The following is a 24,935-nucleotide window of genomic DNA, read 5'->3' as shown; positions in this document are numbered from 1 at the left end:
CTGAAAGATATATTCTGTTCCTGTGCCTCTGCCAGGGTTTAGGCCACTTGAGCTAGGGGAGCAGTAAGAGTCTAACGGGTCTCCCCAAGACCCCCCGAGCTTCAGCAGGAATTGGGGGTGGGGTGTCCCAGCCAGAGATTCCAGGAACAGGAGGGATGTGTATGCTGAAGCACACTTGGCTACCATCTGAATGAGTACAGGGTCCAAGGTCATGGCCAGTAGCAGAGAGTTCAGAGTCAATTCTGGAGAGCGTGGGAAGCAGGTGGTTAGCAGATAAGCCTTGGAGGCTCTCAAGGTATGCATGTCCCCTCACTGCCCTGAGCAGTCACCCCTCTCGAGGATCCATTCTAGTGACCCAGGATAAAGAACCCATCACTTTCTATCAGAATACTATTTCTGAGAACACTGTTGTGGGCAGCCTGCTCATCAGTGGCCCTGACACCGGCTCTCCACCACAGGGATTCATGGTACAGAACCTGTCCATGAGAGATTCTGCCTCAGCCACTCAAGTGCCAGGATTACAGCATCCACTACTATACCTAACACTTGCACTTTGACACTAATGATGAAACTCCTGTCTCCTTCCCAGTTCCTATGTAGCTAGGGGACCTCAGCAGAGTCCCTCTCACAAATGGCCCCTTCCCAGCTACTGGTCCCAGTTGGGCCTCATTTCTTCCAAGTGGCAGGAAGGTTGGGGGAACGCAGCCATGACAATTGCTTAGTTGGTTTACACTCAACTATGGCTCCCCACACCGGAAGGGATAGCATCATGTCTATGCACTTAACAGTGCTTACAGGTGTTACTGGGAGCCCTTATGAATGTACCTTATCAAATCTCCTAACCTTCCAATGAGGTGGAATTTACCCATGCTTCAGACAGGCAAACTGATGCACAAGGAGGGTAGAAATCAGCCCAGGGTTACACAGGGATTGTTACTGGGTCCCAAGCTTTGGGTTTTGGTTTCTCCCTTTGTCCACCCACTGGATGCCCCTTCAGTGTGGCTAGACAGCGCTGTTGGTCCCCAGGTAGATAGATGTGAGTCTCTCTCTCCCTCCAGCTCCTGCCCGGATATCCCACCAAGGTTTCTACGGGACTGCAGCCCAAAGCTGCAGCAAAGAGCTTTCCACTCTGGACCCTGCCACCTCACAGGCCCTTGCCCTTATGCTCTCAAGATGGCCATGCCCTGTCCTAATGGGCACTTGAGAGTAAGGGGTGCAGTATGAGCTGCACACAGCCAGGCAGACAAAACATAACGATGTCAGCAGCTCCCTTGCGCCCTTGGGCTCTGAACTGAACACGTGTTCCTAGTCTCCCAGCTATCCCTGTATGACCTTGACCAGTGTCTGTTCTGCCCCCTTGCCCAATGGCAAATTTTACAACCAGGAACACAGAAGGGTTAAGAGTGCTTGATGATGCTGAAGCAGGGGACAGTCAAGGCTCCAGGACCCAGACTCAAGCTGCAGCGCCCACTGTTCTCAAAATGTGTGGTTCTGAGCAAGATGCTACCCTGAGCCTCAACCCCAGAGCTGCTCCTGTAGGCACTGCGGAGGATGAATGATGGACACAGAGGGAATTGCCTAAGTTTTGTATCCCACCCTCCCTCATGACCCAGGAGGCAGCTGAGATCTGGCTGCAAAGGATCTGAGCCATTGCAAGGAGCCCATCCATTCTGTCTGGGTTTCTGTTTATTCAATACAGGCCCAGCTTCCAGCCCTTGAGGCTAAGCCAGAAACAAATAAATATAGGCTGCCGAGGTGTGCACATGGACTCGGGGCGCCTTGGTACACTGGCCCCAGCCTCGGATGTCTGCCCGGCTCCCATTCCCTGCAGGCTTGGCACCACCGAGGTGCTCACAGGGGCAGGTCCTGTGCTCTGCCTGCTCCAGCCCCTTCTCTTTTCTGTCCGAGGCCCAGCTCTCCCTCTAGCTGGGAGGTGGGAAGGAAGGATGGGAGCTAGAGTCCAGGTCCCAGGCTGTAGCCTGGGTTCACTGTTCGAGGACAGAGGAACAGGGAGGCAGGCGCCCCGAGCCAGCAGGCTTTATGCGCCACTATATGCCTTCGCTGTCCTACAGTGGCCCCGCCCCACTCCCACTGTGGTCCTCCCGCTACCCTGCCCCCCAGGTCCACTTGAGGGGGCACTCAGGAGTCACACCAGCTTCCACCCTTGTCCGTGGGCCCAGTGGCCCCACGTGCATCCTTAGACACTTCCCTAGCTGCGCCATCCTCCTCATCTTCATCCTCATCCTCTCCATCAGTGAAGCCGCCTTGGTTAGGACCGTAGGCTAGAGTGGTGTGGGCCAGGTCCACCTCAATGGGGAAGACGTCGGCGTCCCGCAGCACTGCATAGCAGTCATTATAGTACTTGGACATGGTAGACACGAAGCGCTGCAGCTGGAACACGATGTCCTGGACTGGGGCAGGAGGTGAGCAGACAGGCCCAGTGACTATGACTACTTCCTCTCAGGAAAGACCTAGAGCTGGTTTGGCCTTCCTGCTGGGACACTTCCTGTGCCCCAGGCCTAGGAAGGGTAAAAAGGGGCACAGCCAAAGGCTTCCGGCCTACTTGGCCACTTAAGCCTTCCAAACTCTTAGCTCAGGAAACAAAAAAGGTTGCCTGAGTGAGCAGATCATGGACTCCAGCTCTGTCCCCAACCCAGCCAGGCTCTAGGTGGACTCCTGCCAGGGCCTGGTCTTAGGATCTTGGGGAGACGACCCTCTCTGGGTCTCATGGCACCACCCTGGGGCTAAGTGCTGGGAAAGGATCACTTAGGGTAGCATGGGCCTCCAGAGCCCCAAACGCAGCCTCACCGTGCTTCTGGTCCAGGAGCTCCATCTTCTCCAGCACATCTTTGCGCATCTGGGAGAAGCGGGCTCGAGCCTCCTGGCGGCAGCGCAGGATCAGGCGGTACTCATAGTTGCCCGTGCTCACTCGGTAGAGCGGCTCTCCTAGGGCCTGGGGCAGGCAAGCTTGTCAGCGCCCTTGGGTGGACCTGGGCCTCCCAGGGACAGGTGGGGCTGGAAGGCTGTAGGCTGGCCCAGCTCACAGCTATACCACAATGGGCTTTCAGATGCCACTGATGGACAGAAGCTCAAAGCAGTAACTTTGGAGGGAGAAAAATCAACCACAGAAACATAAACACAGCTCACATGAAATAAATGAATATTGGTCAAAGGATAGACCCTGACTTCAAACACATAACAAAATAGAAACAATGAACAGAAAACAACCAGGGGCTGGAGAGTGGTTAAGAACAGTCGTTGCTCTTGTACTGGCCTGGGTTCAGTCACCAGTACCCACATGGTCATGCACAACTGTCTGTAGTTTTAGTTTCAACACCCTCTTGTGACCTCCAAAGGCACCAGCCACACAAACGAACACATACACCAGGCAAAACACTCATACACATAAATAAATAAACCAACTTTTTTTCTTTTTAAAATCAAAGCATAGTTCATAAGAGAACTGTTAGCTTTTTCCCATAGGTACCTCACAAACTTGGGGTACCTGAACTAGAGCAGATCTGGGAAATTACCTCATGACCAACTAGCAGGTACACCAAGGCAGAATAAGCTGACAGCCTCAAACTCTAAGTACAGTCCAGCTAAGCCCCCAGGATGGCTGACATGCCCAGCATCCCTGACAGCCCTTCTGAGGGCAGCAGGGGAGGGGCCCTTTGGTACTCACAATGCAGCTGTACTCCTCATCGTCCATCTCCTTCACCTTCAGGCAGTACGACTGGATGGGACGGAATGGGTGAGGCCAGCAAGTCAGCGGCCAAGCTTCCTGGACGCCCATCCTCGTGTTCCCAACTCCCCCTGCTACATACGCCTCCCTATGACCTCAGGTCATACTGAGAGAGCAACCATATAGGCCACCAGGTTCAGGACCATAGGAAAGGCTGGAAGCAAGCATGGAGGCCCAGGAAATGGGGACCAGGAGTATGAGGCACTCCTCTGGGAGGGTACAAAGGCCTGAAGGCTTGAGAAATTCAAAAGCAATCAGATTCAAGTCTCAGGAGACGCTCTGGGGATTGGAGGGTATGGTTCAGGGGGGCAGCACTTGCCTAGCATGCACAAGGCCTTTCTATCTCAAGAATAGGAAATGTCTGAAACCAAACCCCAAAGATACTGTATGTGGTGGTGCTAGCCAGACAATAGAGCTGGGCAGCTCCTTGAAGACATGCTGGGTATAGGCCTACCAAGTCAGGACTCTAAGAGGAGCTGCAGCAAAAAGCCTGAATATTCAACACATCATTTTCTTACCTCCTCTGAGCATCAACTTATCATCTAGGACTTAAAACATCCTTTTCCTAAACCTAGTCTGAGCTGCTGCTAGAGGCAATAAGACCCAAGGAGCAGAAACGACACAGAATAGGGGTGGGTCTGCACCCCAGGCTCTAGGCAGCTGGGAGCTCCTTGGTGTGGGATGCAGAGTCTAGGCTCCTCCTGATTGTCTAGTCAGGCCTTTAATCCCACAGGCCTTACTCAGCTGAGGTCTGGGCCCAGCCTGCCTGCTGACCTTATGGCTGGCCTCCAGGGTGGGTTCACCTCAGCTGGTCAGATACTGCAGTCCACTCACCAGGTATTCAAACTTCACATCCAGGTACTTCTTGATGGTGAGGCGTGTATCAGGGATGGCTTTATTGAGGTATGTGTTCAGGTCTGTCAGCATCTGGGAAGGTAGGACAAACGGCACTGATGTGTCATGCCTTCCAGTGGATTTGGGCACAAGCCAAAGGGCATGTGTCAAGGTTAGAAGAGTACGTCAACTCAAGGACATATTGTGACTCAGCAACAGAACAACGCTCAAACCAGTCTTGAGTTCAACAGGGACCCAGGGCAGCAGTGACTGATGGATAGTTGGCCACAGAGGTGACAAAGCTAGTGTCTGCATCTGGCACCTGACTCAGCCCAGAATCCCTCCTGTGCTAAGCTACCGCTCCTGCCTTGGCTAGTGGGGCACGCTGTACTGAAAGACCCACCGGTTTGATGGTCTTCAGTAGCCGAATGCCGAACTTCTCAATGCTGCGGTGGGCATCGGCAAACTTCACGAAGGCTTCACTGGCTGCTGGCTGCGGCTCCCGCACCCCAATCACGGAGAACACGTCCCCAAAGGCTGCATGACAAGTTTGTCTTGAAGACCCCACTTGACCCATAGAGAAGCCAGGGGTTTGCTGGGCAGAAGGACAGGGGCCCGGCCAGCCAAGGTCTTCTGGGGTCTACATCTGAAGGGGGTTACATCTTCAAGAGGCTTGGGCCATACTCCTAAGGAGCTGCACCCTCACTCTAGGCTTAGACTCCCAGAGGAGCTAGTTTTTATTCCCTCAGTCACCAGACAAAAGCCTGAGTGGGAACCTAAGGTGTTCATGCTAGTTGAGAGCAGAGCACTAGGCTGAGAGTCCGGACACCCAGGTTTGAATGACAGCTCTGCTACCATGAGCTCTGGGCCCACTTCCTGTCTGGACTTCCTTTCCTGGCCTATAAATGGGGCTGTGTCTCTCCTACCCACCATGGGACTGAAGAGACACAACTTAAAAAGGAGCCGCCCGCACTGTAAGTAGCAGTGAGACAGGGCATCGTAAAGCCAGCTGGACCATATGCTTCATGGTCACACTGCCACACCCAGCATCAGACTGGGTCAGAGCAGCGTGCTGGCTTTAGTGTGGGGATGAGAAGGGCCCAGAGAGGAAGCTGGCCACACCTCACTGTTAAGTGCTACTGAGTCTTGAGGGACAGGGGTTTGCAGAACCACATGGCATGTGTGGGGAAGCCATTACCCCGGTGGGTCTGTGACAGCTCATAAAAGGCCCGTAGGAGATTCTTGGTGTGTTCTGTCATCCCTGTGGGAAGAGAGCCAGGTGACAGAAGACAAAGACCCAAGTCAGAGATCACATTGGCCCCCAGCCTTGCAACCTACCCGAGGTCCCCACTGTGTACTAGGTCCACAGGCTTTTCCCCAATGCCTAGGGATAAAAGCTGAGTTGGACCCCTATGTAGATCCCATGTGACAGGCAACTGGGATTATGTATGATAGCCTCTTAGGGGCTCTCTCTGGTAGTGCAGAAATTTAAGGGGCACCTGAAACATTTACTGTTCCCCAAATTTTCTAGGTAGTTCCCCTGCCCCACTGCCACTGTCTAAGACAGAGTGGCCAGGACAGAGCAACGTCAGGCATGTCTCTGCCGAGACTCCTACGCACCTTTGTATAGCTCGGCAGTGCGCTCCAGCTCCTCTAGCCGCTTTACCAACCCATCTGTGGAGGTCAAGAACAGGGGCATCTGTGGGCTCAGCAAGCCGAAGGACGACAACAGCCCTGCAGGGGCCAGCTGAGAGAGGGGAGGCTAGGAAGAGGCTCTGGCCAGCCTTACCTATCCCCTATTCCCTCTGCCTTACTAAAAACCACTGGATTATATACCCCTAAAGCTAGCCGAGGTCTCTTCCCTCACTTGGTCACTTCCTCCCCGAGGCTGACTACCAAGACCCAAAGGGTTGAGGCTCAGCAATCAACGGCCCCTTTTGGCTCACCTAATTAACATGCCCAATTAAAGTTAAACTCCTCATCCTACGTCTGGGGAGTGACTGTGGTAAAACCAAGATCCAGGTCCTGCCCTTGGGGCTTCAAGTGCAGCAAAGGACCTCCCCAGCTCTGGATATATCCTCACCTGTGGATAAGTACATACACCTCTCATGAGAGGGTGAGGAGCTCTAGGCTCTGCCCAGGCCAGGTACTGGCCCAAGAGTACCTGCAGCCACACTGAGTCACCTTTCTGTGTGCCAGGAACACTTATGGTCCCTGATAACCACTGGCCCTTCTCCAGCTTGCCCTTGGGGGCAAGGACCACTTTGCCTCATCCTACAGAGAAAGCTGAGGGATGAGAGGTAGGGCAGCTGGCCTAAAGTTATGCGGCCCTGCCTGTCTACACAGAATCCTGCTCACCATGTTTTGGTGCTCTTTGGTGTGGTTTCAGGCAGGGTCTTTTAAGCAGGAGGGGAGGGGAGGGGAGGGGAGGGACTTCGCACAGGCAGAGGCAGAGGCTTTTCTCTGGGCAGGAAAGCGTGCTGTGTGAAGGGCTAGGGATGGGAGAGTAGGGAAGGTGTGCATCTCGGAGGCCTTCAGGAGGTGGAAGAGGCTGTTGTGGTCCACAGCCTCTATCTATGTCCTGGCTCCCCGGAGCATAAGCACATGGCCAGCAGGCAGTTGTTTTTAGCTGGGTCATGGGACATCATGACATCTTCAATTTTAGAAATCCTATTTACAGCTAGGGAAATTGCAAGGTTCAGGGGAAACAACAACCAGTTCTAATTTCATCTCAATGCACGGTGACTACAGTAACAAGGATTTATAGGCACCACGAGGCTGAAAATAGCAGCCGCCACTTTGTACCCTATTTGGAACATGCTCAGGCCCCACCCCCATTCTCCCAGCCAATAAAGATCGTGTGCCCAGCTGAGCCCACAGTTTATATGGGTATTTTTATCTTCCCCGCGTACATGCATAGCACTGCTATTTATAAGCATAGGCTGGCAACGGCAGGAGCAGGACCACGGGTTCCATCAGCCTCCTGGGGAGACATCCAGTTCATGTGTAAAGTGCCTTGCCTGCACATGGCTTCTCTGAGCACAGGCAGAGGAAGTGGAGACAAGGACAGCAGCGCCACCTCCTGGTCAAGGGCAAGACTGAGGAGGACAGCACAGAGCAGGACAAGTGTGTAGGCTGTACAGGGAGCATGCAGGCAGGAGTGGGGCTCATGCTGGCCAGGCATCCAAGCTGGAAGGAAGCATCTATCCTCCCAAGTCTGCATTGTCCCTCACCCCTTGATGGTGACCTAAAAGCCCAAAGCTGACAGCTGTAGTAGCTCTTGGGAAGCTGAAGAGGATCCCAGGGATACAGAGGTGTGACCTGGCTGTCCCAATTGAGGCAGATGAACGCTATCATGCCCATTAGCTTGATGGGAGCTGAGCCAGTGGGTAGAAGGAGGACTTACCATTACACAGGATGGCGCGGCTTAGGCCCAGGGCATCAGCTGTGCCTGAACTCATGTTTTCTACTAGCCGGTGCTTGACTTTCTTCAACACTGGGGCAGGAGAAAGGGCCAATGAGTCTGCTGCTGGCCAGGCCATCTAGGCCGAGCCCCATCACAGCTGCCTCACTGAGTGGGCCAGTAGGTGGAAGAAGACAAGCCTAGGCGTGGTGCTTGGAGCAGTTAGGAAGCAAGGGCTCAGAGCAGTCTATCCTAGGCTACTTGTCCTACTCAGCCCCCACTTGGAGGAGCTGGAGAGGTAAACATGAAGTCCTCAGCACAAAGACTGGGACCTGCCCTCTGGTACTGATGTCAGCGAGAGCTCAGAGCTTGTGTGCGCCAAGTATCGGCATACAGGCCAGACAGAGAAGGCCCTATCCCTCCTCTTCCAACCAGCATGAGATCATCTGTGCCAAGGTAAAGACTCCACTGATTACCTCAGAGTAATGGGCATCACTGAGTGCCACTGGCTGGTCACTCCACGTAACCAGCTAAGTAAGATCTTGGAACAGGTCCTGGGCTGGAATCAAACTGCTCAATAGCAAGAATATCAGACCAGGGAGGTGGCGCACGCCTTTAAGCTCAGCACTTGGGAGGCAGAAGCAGAGGGATCTGAGTTCAAAGTCAGCCTGGTCTACAGAGCAAGTTCTAGGACAGCCAGGGCTACACAGAGAAACCCCTGGTGAGCTCATTTGTCCTTAGTCTCTATCCTAAAGGGCTGTGGGCTGTAGGTGAGTATGGGTGTTCTGCCAGGAGACTGACAAGCCTGTCTCTCTTTGCCAAGTAGATTCAGAGGAGCTGGCAGCTAATTGTTGCTGTGTCAAGGCTTCTGCAGAAGCAAGACCTTGCCTTTCTAGACACAGGCAAGTTGCCAAAAAGCACATGTGATGGTTTGAATAGGTATGGCCCCCATGACTCATGTGTTTGAATGCTTGACCTACTATTAGGAAGTGTGGCTTTGTTGGAGGAAGTGTGTCACTGTAGGGACTGTCTTGGAGGTCTCTTATGCTCAAGCTATGCCCAGTGTCATACAGTCTCCTTCTGCTGCTTTCAGATCAAGATACAGAACTCTCTGCTCCTCCAGTACCATGTTCTGCCTGGAGGCTGCCATGCTTCCTGCCATGACGATAATAGACTAACCCTCTAAAACTGTAAACCAGCCCCAATTAAATGTTGTCTTTATAAAAGTTCCCTTGGTCATGGCGTCTGTTCACAGCAATAAAACCCTATCTAAGACACACATCATAAGGTCCAGTTTGCACCACATGTCTTCCCAAAAGTACACAGCAGGAAAGGCCATGGAGGAGGGGGATTAAAATTGGACATGACACACAGGTCAAGGTCTGGCAGTGGAGGGTGTAAAATACAGGGCAGTGAGCATGCAGGGCCAGGGGCCTGTGAATAGCTACAAGGAGAGCACCTGGCTCCTCCCAGCCTTTGGGATTAGCTTGGACAGAAAAAGCCAGAGCCCCTGGCACATGGCTGCTCTGGCCTGTCTTACCAATGTCCAGGGACATGCCCTGCTTAGGGTCCGCCTGCAGCTTGTTGTAATGGATGGTCACCTCCCCCTACAAGAGCAGCACAGACACAATCAGGACAGTGGCCCCCTGGTTCCAGCCCCCCAGAAACTACTTCCTACACATCTGGCTCTAGAACACCAACCAGAAAGAAAAGAGCAGGGCTTCTCAAGGACCAGGAGGAAAGGTAGAGTGACTTGGGAATTCACTTAGTCCCATGTTCTAGTGACTGCTCAGGAAAGGACATCTGCACATGGGAGACCACCATGGTCACTCTAGTGCTTGCAATCCTAAGACCTTTGAGATTGTGACTGAATCTACTCACATCAAACCTGGACTGAAAACTTTACACCCACAGCACAGACAAATCGAGCCAACATGGTCAGTCAGGGGTAGGGTGTGAAGGATCCCTTGGGACTGACATGGTCTTGAGCTCTGAGCCCCTCCTTGGTCTATCTGGTGCCTAAAGAGGCACAAGGGGAGGCGGGACTACAGAGGTAACCTCTTAGTTCTCAGTGAGGACTAAGTACCAGGATGACTTAGGAACAGGATAAGAATGTGACAGAGAACGCCAGAGCAATGGCTGTCTGAGTGTAAGCAAGAAGGGGCAATGAGGGCTGAAGAGATGGCTCAGTGGTTAAGAACACCTGCTGCTCCTGCATATGACCTGGGTTCAGTTCTCTATACCCACACTGTGGTTCACAACCATCTGGAACTTCAAGCGAGGAGATCTGATGACCTCTTTGACCTTTGAGGGCAGCAAGTACAAATGTACTTCCAAATACATACTTCCAGACAAAATGCACATAAAATAAATCCAAATTTCAACACACACACACACACACACACACACACACACACGGCAGGGGACAGTAAGGACTGGTCCTGGAGCCTTGGAGGGTACCAATGAGAAGGGAGAGTACTGGCCCAGCCAGGGTTTGGGGCCTCAGGCTCTAGGTCCAACTCTACATAAGCTGACTCTCCCCTTGACACTGGGACTGCCTATCCTCTGTGGCTTTGCACCCCCTCACAAGGCTCTCAGAAGTTTCCTCAAGGGTCTCCAGTGGCTGAACTGTCAGGGAAGGGCAAGCAGGCCATGCTTCTTTTGTGAGTGACAAGGACTCAGCAAAGAGCAAGGGTTTCAGTGGAAGATCCAGCGTGAGGAAGAAGCAGGTAGAAAGGATGTGGGCTGCATCTGGACCAGCAATGCCTGAGCTCGGGGTTCTCCACCGCCTCAAGTCCTTGGAGAACTTGGCAAGTAGTCCCTCCCACAAAACTCTAGGGCAAACATGGCCCAGCTGTGGTCACTCGAGTCTACTGAGCCAGTGAAGTCACTGTTGGCATCACAGCTCATCTGAGTGCTCTGCAGCCCTGGGAGCTCAGAGCAGCCCAGAGTCCAGGAGACCCAGTGTGTCCCTCACAATGCTATATAAGTAACAGGCAGTGAACCCTAAACCGGCTAGGCCCCCGACAGCCTGGGTGGCTCAGCAGGGACCTGACAGCCTGTGTCTCATACTCCAGCTGTTCCCATAACCATCTTACCTTCACCTCCTGAATCATCTTCGCCACCTCTACCTTGGTTTTTCCTTTGATTGATCTGCCATTGACCCCAGTGATCTCATCGCCAGCTGCCACAGTGCCGTCCAAGGCTGCAGGCGTGTTATCAAATACCTGCAGATGTGTAGGAAGTAAGGAACAATGGAGCGGAACTTGGGACCTGAGCAGGCCCTCCTTCCACCTCAGGTAGTGCCAGCAAAGGGAAAACCTCCCCATTCTTGGGAAGGGGATGGAAGGCAAGCTGTGACAGCTGAGACTTTGCCCGTGGAAACCCACTGGTCCTCACGGTTCACAGCTGCCCTCCACTGTCACCACCTCTTGGGCTTCCCGACAGTGTTTAACAATTCTAGCACCTGCTTTGTCTCCAGAGAACAACCCAGGGTTACTCTGAGCAAGGCCCCTATGCCTGTGAGCCCTTCTCCTAGTTCCTTCAATGGGACTTGTGCTCACTGGCTATGAGGTGGCTTTTCTGTCAAAGATGAGCTGTTTGCTGATAACAGCAAAGAGACAGCTTTGGAGAACACACAGACTGGGGACACAGATGAAGACGCAGGAGTGCAAACACAGACACGGGATCCACACACAGTTGCAGGGGGCACACACAGAAATAGGGTTCATATACATAGACATGGGGTCCAAACAGATTCAGGAGGCACACACAGATATGGGATCTACACAGAGATGCAGGGGCACACACACATGGGGTTCACACACAGATATGGGATCTACACATAGATGCAGGGCCACACATACATGGGGTTCACACAGATATGGGATCTACACATAGATGCAGGGGCACACACACATGGGGTTCACACACAGATATGGGATCTACACATAGATGCAGGGCCACACATACATGGGGTTCACACAGATATGGGATCTACACATAGATGCAGGGGCACACACACATGGGGTTCACACACAGATATGGGATCTACACATAGATGCAGGGCCACACATACATGGGGTTCACACAGATATGGGATCTACACATAGATGCAGGGGCACACACACATGGGGTTCACACAGATATGGGATCTACACAGAGATGCAGGGGCACACATACATGGGGTTCACACAGATATGGGATCTACACATAGATGCAGGGGCACACATACAAGGGGTTCACACACAGAGGCAGGAGGCACACACAAAGAGCAGCACAAACTGGATCAGAGAGGAGCTAGAGAAACATCAAACTGACCTGCAGTAATTCTATACCTCTCAGCTGGTTTTGAGACAGGGTCTGACTTTGTAGCCCAGGTTGGCCTTGAACTAGCAAACTTCCTGCCTCAGCCTCCCAATAACATGAGTCACCATGTCTGGCTCCTGTGTCACCTCTAGTTTCTAACTCTTCTAAAAAAAACCACCTTTAAAGGACACTTCATGTTTTTACAGTGTTACAAGGGAAAATGAAGTGAAGGTAAGCATTTATCAGCCTTCAGATCATATTACAAATACTACAAGCAGTGATGGGAGTGGCGGGCAATGGAACTCTGGGACATGGCTGAAAGTCGACACAAGCAGCTGATGGGTGCTGGTGGCGGCTGCTTTAGACTGTCAGCATGAGTGTAGAGAGTTTGCCGACACAAGCTGCTGATGGGTGCTGGTGGTGGCTGCTTTAGACTGTCAGCATGACTGTAGAAAGTCTGCTGAAGCCCCTCGAGTATTCAGGGAAGGTGTTTCCTGGGAGAAAGGACTGAGTGAAGAAGCCTGCCGTAAACGTGGGCAATATGACAGAACCAAAATGAGAAGCTTCCTCCCTTCCTTCCAAGTTTCCTGAAGATGCTGTCACTGCAATGATTTTGCCCAACACAGAAGACAGGTCCTAGGGAGGTGAAGTCATTGCTATGACTAAGAAAGACTAAGCGTGGTTTGCAGGAGAAATTAGAAAAGCTGGGAGGTACAAGCTAGAGAAGCCCCAGATGTGGTAACTTATCCCAGGGGACAGTCCTGGTGGCAGCTTGGGACAACAGACTGTCATGTAGACAGTGAAGACTGTTTCAGTTGTAATCAAGGCAGATCATACTGTATTCTGGGAAAGAATTTATCCAGATTTGTTCTGTGTCCTAAGACTTTGTAGGCTGAGCTTCAGGTAGTGGCTGTATTTCAAGCCAGTTTGTGGATGTCACTGGCTGTGTTAGTCAAATTTACGGTAAAAATTTAACTGCAGAGCAGGAGGGTCTGGAAAATATATTTGCCCAGAAAATAAACTGGTGCTTAAATGACTCTATCATTAAGCTGGGCGTGGCTGGGCATGGCTAGGCATGGTGGCATATGCCTTTAATATAAACACAGAGTCAGAGACAGGTGGGTATTTGTAACCAGGCCAGCCAGAACTACTACAGACAGAACCTGTCTCAAAAATAAATAAACTAATTAATTAAAATAAAACTAAAAAGAAAGATTATGCCACTAAACAGCTGGGAAGCTAGGAAGGATGCTTTGGTGACATCTAAGGTGTTGGCAGACTCCAGCTGTGCTAGCTGGTTTATGTCAACTTGACACAAGGTAGAGCTTTCTGAAAAGAGGGAACCTCGATTCCCTGAAATGCCTCCAGAGCAGTGGGCTGTAGGTGAGCCTACAGGGCGACAGTTCTCAGCCTTGGGTCACCAGCCCTTCAGGGGCTGCATCTCAGATAACCTGCATTTCAAATATTTACACTACAATTCATAACAGAAGAAAAATCAGCTATGATGTAGCAACAACATAATTTTATAGCTGGGGGTTACTACACCATGAAGAACTGTATTAAAGGGTGGCAGCCTATTAGGAAGGCTGAGAACCACTGCTGTAAGGCATTTACTTAATTTGTGATAGATGTGGGAGGGCCTAGGCCATTGTGGGTGGTACCATCCCTGGGCTGGTGGTCCTGGGTTCTATAAGAAAGCAGGCTGAGAAAGCCATGAGGAGCAAGCCAGTAAGCACCATCCTCCATGGCCTCTGCATCAGCTCCTGCCTCCAGGTTCCTGCCCACCTTTCCTCCCGAGTTGCTTTGGTCATAGTGTTTTATCATAGCAAGAGTAACCTAAGTGGCCATCCATGGTAGGCTCAAGAGTATAAAGGTTTAACTCATTTGAAAGGTTTTGCTTGCCGGCAGTGGTGGCTCACGCCTTTAATCCTAGCACTTGGGAGGCAGAGGCAGGCGGATTTCTGAGTTCGAGGCCAGCCTGGTCTACAGAGTGAGTTCCAGGACAGCCAGGGCTACAGAGAAACCCTGTTTTGATAAGCAAAAAAAGAGAGAGAGAGAGAGAGAGAGAGAGAGAGAGAGAGAGAGAGAGAGAGAGAGAGAGAGAGAGACAGAGACAGAGACAGAGACAGAGACAGACAGACCTTGACTTGTAGTCTGGTCTCATCCACACAATGCTGGTTTTGTAGATAGATACTGCAACAGGGATGCATGTAGTTTTCAAGGGAAGCCTGACCATTGTGACAGGATTGGGATTCCTGCAGGCGAATCCTGAGAGGGCAGCATGAGGGTCACACTGAAGATGCACAGGAAATGCTAGATGTTAAAGACACCAGAATATGGAGTATCTGCTGAGGATAGTTACAGGCAGGAAGCAGAGTCTCCAGCACCTCAAAGCGAGGCCCCATGGGATACAAATGGCAAGGCTGCCCAAGCCCTGTGGAGTGCAGATCGTGCTGCCATATGCCACAGACGGCAGCCATAGGGCTGGAGGCACTAACGTTCGCACTGCTGATTTACTGCATCTCCCATGTCTGGGGTCTCCCGCATGGAACAGAGCATTTACTGTGGGATAGTGTATCTATCTCAGGGGCATGGCAACGTGACCTTTATTCAATTTTATAGACACTCACAGCTAAGGGTTTGCCTTTCATCTCAGAAGAAACTTTAAACTTGGGTTGTTTTGTTTTTAAGAACAACATTGAAGCCAGGCAGTGGTAGCACACACCTTTTAATCCCAGCACTGGGGAGACAGGGGTAGGTGATCTCTTTGAGTTTGAGACCAGTCTGCCTACAGAGTGAGTTCTAGGACAGCCAGGACTACACAGTGAAACCCTGTCTCTAAAAAGAAAAACAGGTGTAAATACATACGTGTGTGTGTGTGTGTGTGTGTGTGTGTGTGTGTGTGTATGCATGTATTTGCACATACCTAGAATCCCACCACTGGGAGATAAAGGTGGGGATCAGAGTTCAATGGATCCTCAGCTAATGGCAAGTTCAAGGCCAGTCTGGGCTCTTGAAAGCCTGGCTCAACAAAGCAAGGGTCATCAGGATGACACTTGTTGCCATGCCTGACAATCTACCAACTACAAGCTGTTGTCTGACTTCCATCCACGTGCCATGGCACGTGTTCATGTGTACACACACACACACACACACACACACAACATGTTAAAAACACAACCAAGACTACGGAGATCTGTAGAGATAGCTGATACACTTGGCATCGTCAGATGACTATGACTCTCAGGGCCAGAGTGGATGCTGTGGTTAAGGTGGGTGTCGAGCTGGTGAGATCCTAACAGTCCACTTGAGGACTGAGCAGCTCATCCTGTTGTCACATGTGCCGTGGGAGCCCCAAGGTCCTCTGTGTGTCTGTGAGGTTGCTCCCATTAAGGGAGGCAGCTGGAGCTGGATGGGGGAGGAGAAAGGCAGCCAGTACAGTGCACCCGTGTTCCTGTTCTCTAGCTTCCTCTGATGAGACTGCTCAGCTACGTGCTCCCTGCTCTGATGGAGAGACCTGTGAAAGCAGCCAAGGTTAATCTCCTCTTAACCATTCCTCTCAGGCACCTGGCCACAGCCCTGAACAAAAGGGTCCATACTCTCAGATGAGAAGACGTGACATTAAGATTTCAGTACTACCCACCACAACCTGCAGACGCAGTGAACTCCCTGGGACATTTTGGTTTTTTTTTTGTTTTTTTTTTTTTTTTTTGGTTTTTCGAGACAGGGTTTCTCTGTATAGCCTTGGCTGTCCTGGAACTCACTCTGTAGACCAGGCTGGCCTCGAACTCAGAAATCCACCTGCCTCTGCCTCCCAAGTGCTAGGATTAAAGGTGTGTGCCACCACCGCCTGGCAAGGGACATTTTTGTGGTCAGAAAAATTCTAAAAATCTAAATCCTAAGATTCATACAGAATATCAAGGAACTTTGAAAGGCCAAAATAATCTTAAGAAAAAAATAATAAAGCTGGAAGACTCACACTTCTTGATTTCAAATGTTCCTACAAAGCTGGTGTCATTAAAACAGTGTGGTACTGGCAGAGGGGACTAGAGATCTAGAAATAAACCCTTGCATGGCCAAGAGCCTGGCAGGAGTGCTGGGAACCCTGGAAGGACAAAGGCCAGCCTGGGAAAGCACCACCACAGGCAGGCACATGGAAACTCACCTCAAATAGAGCAAAAGGAGACCACAACGTGATACACTCTAACCTCACACCAAGTAAGACAGACCCCCAATTCCACTTACAAGAGTCCCTAGAATAGTCAAAACCACAGAGACAGAGATGACCATGGGGGCTGCTGGAGCTGAGGAGACGGTGTCAGTGAGTTCACACCCAGTTTCACTTTCCAAAGGTCACTTTCTAAGACACAAACAGGGTTTGTGACACCTGAGACACAGGGATGACCAGTTTTTCAAAGGCTTGAGGGCTAAGACTATGTCACACACGAGCTGGAGAGCAGTGGTTAAGAGCACTGACTCTTCTTCCAGAGGTCCTGGGTTCAATTCCTAGCAACCACATGGTGGCTCACAAGCATCTGTAATGGGATTCGATGCCCTCTTCTGGTGTGTCTGAAGACAGCTACAGTGTACTCATATACATAAAATTAAAAAAAAAAAAAAAAAAAAAAAAAAAAAAAAAAAAAAAAGAGTAAGTCACACATAAGCAAAGGTCCCAATAAGAAAGACACACGCTAATGACCGTGGACAATGGAATGATACACCAAGACCAGTGAGACAGATGCTCAGTAGGTAAAGGGGCACAGGTAAAGCTGGTGACCTAGTTCAATCTCCTCAAAACTCACACAGTGTTAGAAGAGAACCAATTCCCATAAGCTGTCCACTCTCTAACCTACACACACACATAGGACAGACACAAGAGCCCCCTCCACTAAATAAGTGAGTTTTAAAAAATCTTTATTGATTTGTTGATTTTTTTTGAGACAGGGTCTTTCTACCTAGCCCTGGCTGTCCTATAATTCTCTATGAAGACCAAGATGGTCTTGAACTCACAATCTACCTACCTCTGCCTCTGCCTCCCAAGTGCTGGGATTAAAGGTGTGCAACACCAAGACCAGCCTTAAAAATCTTTATTTGCTTAAGGAATAAAAATTTGGAGTAGAAAGATGACTCAGTTGTAGGAGGAGCTAAGGTGGGGGGAGTAAGGAGAGGAAGAGAAGTAAGGGAGGAGGGGAAGAAAGAGGAGGAGCTAGGAAGAGAAGGAGAACAAGAGAGGGGACATGGAGGCTGATGTTCGCTTGTCTGTAGCAGTCAAAGGTAGTTGGTATATCTAGGTTGGGTATTGGGTTATACCTCTGATTGTAAGGGCATCTTGTTATTGATCATTACCAAATATATAAGCCTTTGGATAATCTAAGCATTAGAGTCTCATCTGTACCGAGCCTGTGTGGTTGATGAGATAATCTGGGTAATGCCCAGCCTTGCAGAGACAGCATGGAAGACTGGCAGAGCCATCTCCCACGCTGGCGTCTCATGGGTGGCAAGGCTGGTGTTTCTGGCTGGCCATTTCTAGCTGTGGCACTCATGGCCACACAACAGGCTGCTGAGCTAGGCAGAGCCGCCGCAGCTTAGATAGCTGGCTTGACCAGCGGCTGCTTTTTAAATAATTACTATAACACTTGGTGGTTAAGAGTATTTCCTATACTTGCAGAAGATCTGAGTTTAATTCCTGGTACCCACGTGGTAGCTCAAACCATCTGTCACTCCAGTTCCAGATGATGCCCTCTTCTGACCTCCATGAGCACTAGGCATGTATATGGTGTATAGACATGGGCATGTATACGGTGTACAGACATGGGCATGTATATGGTGTACAGACATGGGTGCTGGCAAAGCATTCAACACATAAAATAAACTAATCTAAAATATAAACAATTTCAAAATTTCTAATTGAAATTCATTTTCAAACCTAGTATTATTTTAAGTGTAGGGGATGGACCCAGGGCCTCAATATACATGTACCCCACCCACTGAGCCATTCCTGCCCTTTGACCTTCACTCCTGAACTTGAGATCCTGTTAACTTTGAGGAATAAGGGTACAACACTACGAGAAAGAAAAAGGAGGTCTCCCAACCCTAGAGAAGAAAAATGGACAGCAGAGGTCCCAAGAGACTAGACTGAGGACAGATGACAAAAATCTGAGAAACCAAGAAGATCACACAAGGGCAAAGAGCAGGAAATACCAAAGAAAGTAACAAGAGGTGATGCTGAGAAGAAAATCCTGGGTGGAACATGGCAGCACACATACTGGTAAGGCTAGCACTTGGGAGGGAGAAGCTGGTGGGTCACGATCAGTAGTTCAGGGCCAGCCCAGGCTACATGAGACCCTGTCTCTCACACACACAAAAAGTCAAGAACAAAGGGCACTGATTACTCTCCCAGAAGACCTGGGCTTGAATCTCAGCACCCACAAGGTAGTTTTCAACTATCTGTAATCATAGTCCCAGGGGTCTGATGCTCTCTTCTGGCCTCCCCAGGCACCAGGTATACATATGCTCAGACATACATGCAAGCAAAATACCCACACACATAAAAATAAATATATTTTAAAAACAAAGAAAGAAAGACACCAGTTCATTAGAAAATTCAGCACAAGTGCTGGAGAAGGAAGGGTGGGCTTGTTTCTGTTCCTTCTTGATCTCCTGTGCCTCCACAGAGCTGGCCAGGGACTTAGAAAAGCTTTCGTGAACATCATCTGTGATGTTAATATTGAGTCAGAGCAGTAATGAGTGGAAGCTGGGATCCTGGGGAGATCTGTGACTTTAGAAAAGAGTTGAATGAACTCTCTATCCCTGAGCTAAAGTAAAGTGATAAAGTAAGAAAGCAAACAAGACAGGAATCCTGGAGAGACAGCTCAGCAATTAAGTACATCCATTCTTGCAGAAGAATAAAGTTAGTTCCCAGAACCCACAAACCCAAAAACTCACCAACACCTGAGTTCAACTTCAAAGGGATTCGACACCTCTGTTCTGCATGATCATCTCTATTCAAGTGCACACACACACACACACACACACACACACGATTAAAGGCATAACAAACACAACCAGGAAAAGTGGGAGCCACATCTGAGCAGGGGAGATAAAGGGCAGGGACTGCCGCTGGACACAGGCCTTTGTGCACATCTGAGCAGGGGGAGATGAAGGACAGGGACTGCTGCTGGACACAGGCCTTTGTGCATATCTGAGCAGGGGAGATGAAGGGCAGGGACTGCCGCTGGACACAGGCCTTTGTGCACTTGACTTGCTTATGTGCGAACGGAAGAAATGCATCATGTCAGGATGCAGTTCATTCAACAACCAGATCCTGGGCAGTGAACACCTGGGGTGGAGACGAACGCCACAGAGGCTGAGCAGGTACAGGGGACCCAGGAAAGGCCTCTCCATGTCTCCTGGGGCAGAGGAGACCAAATCTCCCTTGAAGGTAGAGGTAAGAGCAGATGATCTTCCAGAGACGCAGTGCCTTGTCTGCACCTGAGGCCTGCTCTCAGCTGAGTGTCCCAACATGGGACAGTCTGCATCCTTCCAAGGCTACAGGAATGTCCCTGACTGACCAGGTACCTGGTGAAGTAGGCCTCATGACAGATCTGCCCAACTCGTGCACTGCAGTGGACAGATGACCAGGTCAGCTTCCTCACAGACCCGTGAAGTTGCTCCCCTCTCACTAGCATGGCAGGGAGTCATCGCAGCTGCCACCTGGGGAAGCACCTGGCCCCACTGCCATTCCGTTCCATTTTCACAAGAACGCAAAAACATTTGTGCTTACATACGTCATTAATTTACTTGGTTTTGTTTCTTTAGAAATGTAGCCCCATATGGGTTTTCAATATTTACTTAAGTTTAAAATTTCATGTGTATGTATGTGAGTGAACATATTTGTACTGCATGCACACAGGAGCAGGAGGCTCCCAGGGAACTTGAGTTACAGGTAGTTGTGAACTGCCTGATATGGGTGCTGGGAATCAAACCTGGGTAACAGTTTTAAATCCTCACTTACCAGCTAAGAAAACTGAGGCCCAGAGTGATTAAGAAACTCACTAGTATTCAGGGACGTTGACACACGAACCTTGAGCTACTACTTCCTTTTGTCTGTTTGCTGAGACAGGGTCTCCAGCAGCCCGCATTGGTCTCAAACTCCTTCACTGTAGCCAAGCATGCCTTTGTATTGCTGACCCTTGCTGCCTCCACCTCCCAAGTGCAGGGATGGCAGGTGTTAGGCTGCCACGCCCAACAGGGACACTGTTATCTCATAGCCTTCCCTTTTTGGTTGGCAAACGGACTCATTCAAGACATTTACACTGAGTATCTGTCACATGCCAGGCAGTAACCAGCACTAACTTCAGTTGAACACACACCGTGTAAGGCCAAGATCAGGTAGCCAGAACAGAACAAGCTGGGAAGTGAAGAACAGACAGAAAAGGAAGTGGTGACAGCCTCACTCAAGAGCAGGTGAGATGGCTCAGCTGGGTGAAGTGTATGTCAGAAAAGCCCAATGGCCTGATTTCAAACGTGGGATCTCACCACAGAAAACTGACTCTTGAGGGCTGTCCTCTGACTAACATGAGAGACCCACACTCACACACACACACATCGTAAACACATATGCAAATACAATTGTAAAATTCTAAAGAAACAAGATTGACCTTTCTTGGCAAATGCAGGTCTGTGTGCATTTATGTATGCATGTATGTATGTATGCGTGTACATGTGTGTGCAGGTCGTCACTCTTTGCTTTCAGGCCTCAGGCATTAACCACCTTTGTTTGGGGGTGTCAGGGTTGTGTGCACACTGTCTCTGTAACCTGGAACTCACCTATTAAGTTAGGTGTCCTAAGGCCACCTGTATCCAGCTCCCCTGTACTATGGTTACAAACACGCCCATCGGTGTTTTACATAGGTGCCTGGACTTAACTCTGCTCAGCAAGCTTGCATAGCAAGCACTTTACTGAGCCATCTCCCAGCCTCTGGAACTAGTTTCTTTCAGAGTGGAGAAACAAACCTCTTTCTGTCATACCGAAGACGGGAGGTAAAACACGCCACCCCTGCCCTCCACCGTGTGTCTCATACCTGGACAATATAGAGACAAGGACAGTATTGGGCCCCTCCTCCGATGCTGATCCCAATCAGGTTCTGAGCGTCCTTCTGCAGGGTGACCTTCCCAGGCACAGTGGGGATTCCTCTGGAAAGAGAAACAAGCGACAGTGAATTCTGGTGAAAGGCTGACTGGAAGGAGCAGGCTCCCATGCCCAGAAAAGCTGCAACAACCTATACAAAGTAGGCTCTGCCTATCTCGTCCAGAAAGAGCATTTGTACAAGAACATGTTCAAGAGTCATGCGGCTGTAGGGTCAAAGCCCAGGGCTGCCAAAAATCTGCAATGGGACTTAACTCCAAGGAAACTCAAAGATTCAACCATGCTCCGTCTTCGTAACCCTTCTCAGGTACTTGCAGGACATGACAAGGCCCTCTTTTTAGAAGTTACTTAACTATTTTCCAGCCGTCCTCCTGCTCAGACACCACAGCATTCACAAGACAACCGAGGCTGTCTTGTGGTGAACAGGCTCAGGTGTTAGCTTGGTTACTGAAGACCAGTTTCCTAACAAGCAACGGCTGCTCACCTCTTATTCAGGACTAACAACACACACGGCCATGAGGTCTGCCCACTCTTTCTAAGGGTCAGACAAATATGATTTTTGAAATCTACTTTACTAATCATCTGTGCTGGGGAGGAAGACCTGTTTGTGATATTCCCATGTAGCCTTTGAAACCTGGCCCTGTTGCCCCCTTAGAACACCTTCCCAGACCACCCTGGATAATGCCTTCAGGGTTCACCCGGCTCAAATCATGTTTATCCGTTGACCTGTCACAACCCCCTGCAAGTGATCTACTACTAGGATGCCTGGGCCCATTTCTACTCTTCAACACTGAGAAGAAAAGTGTGTGGAGCTAGGACACCCAAGGACACAAGGGGCCTGGGCCCTCAGCTCTCGGGTGTTGGGGAAGAATATACTCACAACTTATCCTCCTCGATGTCATAGTCTAAGTCAGCAAACATGGTTCCAAGAGTTGGGACCGACTGGCTAAGTGCCCAGCTCGGGAGGGGAATAGGAAACTGGGTCTGACGGAGAAAAGAACACAGGGCTTTAGGGAACTGAAGTGCCCAGATGCCAGCCTCAAGCTCCCACCCCTACCCCACCGGGACAGCAGGCCTCTCTGGTCCTCCCCTCTGGTCTGGGAGCCTCAGGCTGGAAGGGCGCGCGGGGGTTGGGGGCAGGTGATTCTTACTTGGTACAGGGGAGGACCCCAGGCCAGGGCGATGGGCTCGGATTCTGGAGCCAGCCCCCACGGTCTCCAGACCCTTGGGAGCCGCTTCAGTCGCTCACCCAGAGAGTCGGTCCCACAGCCAGGCCCGGGCCAGGCTGGCACCTGAACCCACCTGCCGTTCCACCTGGCGGCGACCGCGACTGTCGCGTCACTTCCGGTCGGGCGCGGAAGTCCCGCCTTTCCCTTTGGGTATTTGCTCCAATCCCTGCAGGCAACCTTTCTGTCACCGCTCCGGGATTCTCTGAACCAGGAAAAAGAACAAGTGTTGGTGGAAGTTCGCCGTTAGTGTGAAAAAAAGGAGAAGGAAGAAAAGGTCTAGACAAGCTGGAGGCCCCAGACCCCGCCCTTGGCCGTGCCGCCATCTTGGGGAGGATAGAGTTCTTCCCGGCTTCCTTAGCGGCGCTCTGGGGACCACTTAGGCCGGGCGGTTGCCGGGGCAACGGAAGCATCCTGGGGCCAGCCAAGTTCAGTGAACTGCCAACCTCAAGACCTTTGCTTTCCTATTTTCAGTACCACTTCCTAAGGAAAGCCTATATGTCTCTTTCACTACAAAGCGTCAGTGCTGGAAGGTTCCCTCAAAATCCCAGTCTCACAAAGAAAGAAATTAAGTACCTGAGAGAGGGAGTAACTTGTTTTCAGAGATGATAACAGTTGGTGTAAGATCCAGATCTTGGTCCTGGGTCCCCTACCGCCAGTCTGGGATCCTTTGAACATCTGTGCTAAACTCGGAGCCATGAAAGGTATATTCAGTGGGCTTTGTATTTTTCAGATTTGACCTTTTTCCCGCAAACATTCAGTAAATGTTTCTTCGGTATTTTGGCAAAGGATATCTCACACCAAACCTCCTCCTTAGTCCCATGGCCCCTGGAGTCCTGTTGAAGAGACAGCCCCCATGTTCCTGAGGCTCAACAAACATCAGTGCTTCCCATCGTGTCTTGAGCTTGCTTGCTTGCTTTTTAAGATTTGTTTATTCATTTTATGTGTATGAATACATAGTAGCTGTCTTCAGACATCCCATTACAGATGGTTGTGAGCCACCATGTGGTTGCTGGGAATTGAACGCAGGACCTCTGGAAGATCAGCCAGTGCTCTTAAGCACTGAGCCATCTCTCCAGCCCAATGTTTTGAGCTTTGATGTGCACATTATCAAGTTAATTATCACTGGGAAACATTTTACCAAATTTATGATGTGTTTAAATATGCCTAAAATAAACTACACAGGGTCAGACACTCAAAAGTTTGAACCAACACCGGCTACTGAGTCACTGTGGACCAAACTGCTGCTTTGCCTCTCCTGATTGACACCTTGCTGCCTTGGTGTTCACAGAGCCCTCCACAGGGGTGCCACATGTCCTAAGGAAGCCCTCCCAAGGCATGCAGGGAGCTGAGCTGAGTCTCAGCATGACAAACACTTCCCCTGTGCTCACTGCTCTGCACCTCAGATCACTGTCAGAGACCCTGGTTCATCTTCACCTGTGAGGCAGAAGTACTGCCAGCTACTCTATGCAGGTGGAGAGAAGCTCTGAGGGGCCCTGCCCCTTTGCTGCCATGGTCAGTGGCAGGAGTTGCTTTCCCCGAGCTCTCTTTGCAGCTGGTGTGTTTGGTTTTCAAGATAGGATCTCATGTAACCCAAGTTCCCTATATGTCAGCTGACTTCCTGCCCACCTCCTCCGTGTTGTTTGTGGATCTGGGGACCCAACTCAGGCCTTCCTCAGCTCTTCTTGCCCCCACAGCCCTAGTTCATGCTCAGGCTGTGTCATTTTGTACCAGGGAATTTGAGGCAGGTCACTGGCTAACTCTAAGGCTCAAGTTCCTGTAGAACAAAGTGAGGAACATGACCGCATCCAGCAAGCATTTGTTAACGTCAAGAGTAAGAGAACAGGGTTAGAGTGTTGTTGAAACCACTAACCTCAAGCTGACCCAGGCCCCTCTCCTTAGTTAAGTGCAAGATGCTCGTGCTGCTCTCCCCACGTTGGTTCCCAACCCAGGCTCAGGAAACCTTCCCAGATAGTTCCAGCTCACCAATCTCTTTTTCTGAGTTCTGGAAACAGTAGTTATTTGACTGGATCCCTTAATGACATATTACATGTTGTCTTACAACATCCCTCCATGGTGTCCCTGCGTCAATTCTATGGGATTAACCTATGTTCTTGTTCTTTTTCTGGAAAGCCCTGCTCCCTTCTTTGACTTTTTTCAAGTCAGGGTTTCTCTGTGTAGCCCTGGCTGTCCTGGAACTCAATCTGTAGACCAGGCTGGCCTTGAACTAAGAAATCTGCCTGCCTCTGCCGTCTGAATACTGGGATTAAA

General features: G+C 50.4%; 1 protein-coding gene across 3 annotated transcripts; it reads right to left on the bottom strand.

Moving 5' to 3' along the window:
• Positions 1–1,668: 1,668 nt before the first annotated feature.
• Positions 1,669–23,420, bottom strand: Pick1 (protein interacting with PRKCA 1). Of its 3 annotated transcripts, none has more exons than XM_076911616.1 (14): positions 23,241–23,420; positions 22,741–22,869; positions 22,319–22,422; positions 21,374–21,485; positions 11,081–11,209; positions 9,523–9,589; positions 7,986–8,075; positions 6,200–6,253; positions 5,778–5,840; positions 4,983–5,116; positions 4,580–4,672; positions 3,686–3,736; positions 2,809–2,953; positions 1,669–2,411 (listed from the first exon to the last, which is right to left on the bottom strand). In XM_076911616.1, exons 3-14 carry the CDS (start codon positions 22,357–22,359, stop codon positions 2,140–2,142), a joined length of 1,251 nt encoding a protein of 416 aa, XP_076767731.1. In that variant the 5' UTR covers positions 22,360–22,422; positions 22,741–22,869; positions 23,241–23,420; the 3' UTR covers positions 1,669–2,139. The 3 variants fall into 3 exon arrangements, with proteins under 3 accessions (XP_076767731.1, XP_034372191.1, XP_034372192.1); XM_034516300.2 differs by having other exon boundaries at positions 22,590–22,869; positions 23,241–23,256; XM_034516301.3 differs by lacking the exon at positions 23,241–23,420 and having other exon boundaries at positions 22,741–22,947.
• Between the last annotated feature and the right edge of the window lie 1,515 nt (positions 23,421–24,935).

This window comes from Arvicanthis niloticus, chromosome 13 (assembly GCF_011762505.2).
Source record: "Arvicanthis niloticus isolate mArvNil1 chromosome 13, mArvNil1.pat.X, whole genome shotgun sequence".
NCBI lineage: Eukaryota > Metazoa > Chordata > Mammalia > Rodentia > Muridae > Arvicanthis > Arvicanthis niloticus.
This window is presented reverse-complemented; position numbering and strand designations above follow the sequence as displayed.

Coding starts and splice junctions, on each gene's coding strand:
- Pick1 (XM_076911616.1), bottom strand. CDS start 22,359: ATGTTTGCTGACTTAGACTATGACATCGAGGAGGATAAGTT. Junction 5,117..5,777: donor GCTGTCACAGACCCACCGGG/GTAATGGCTTCC, acceptor CTTGTCATGCAG/CCTTTGGGGACGTGTTCTCC. Junction 4,673..4,982: donor TACTGAAGACCATCAAACCG/GTGGGTCTTTCA, acceptor CTACCTTCCCAG/ATGCTGACAGACCTGAACAC.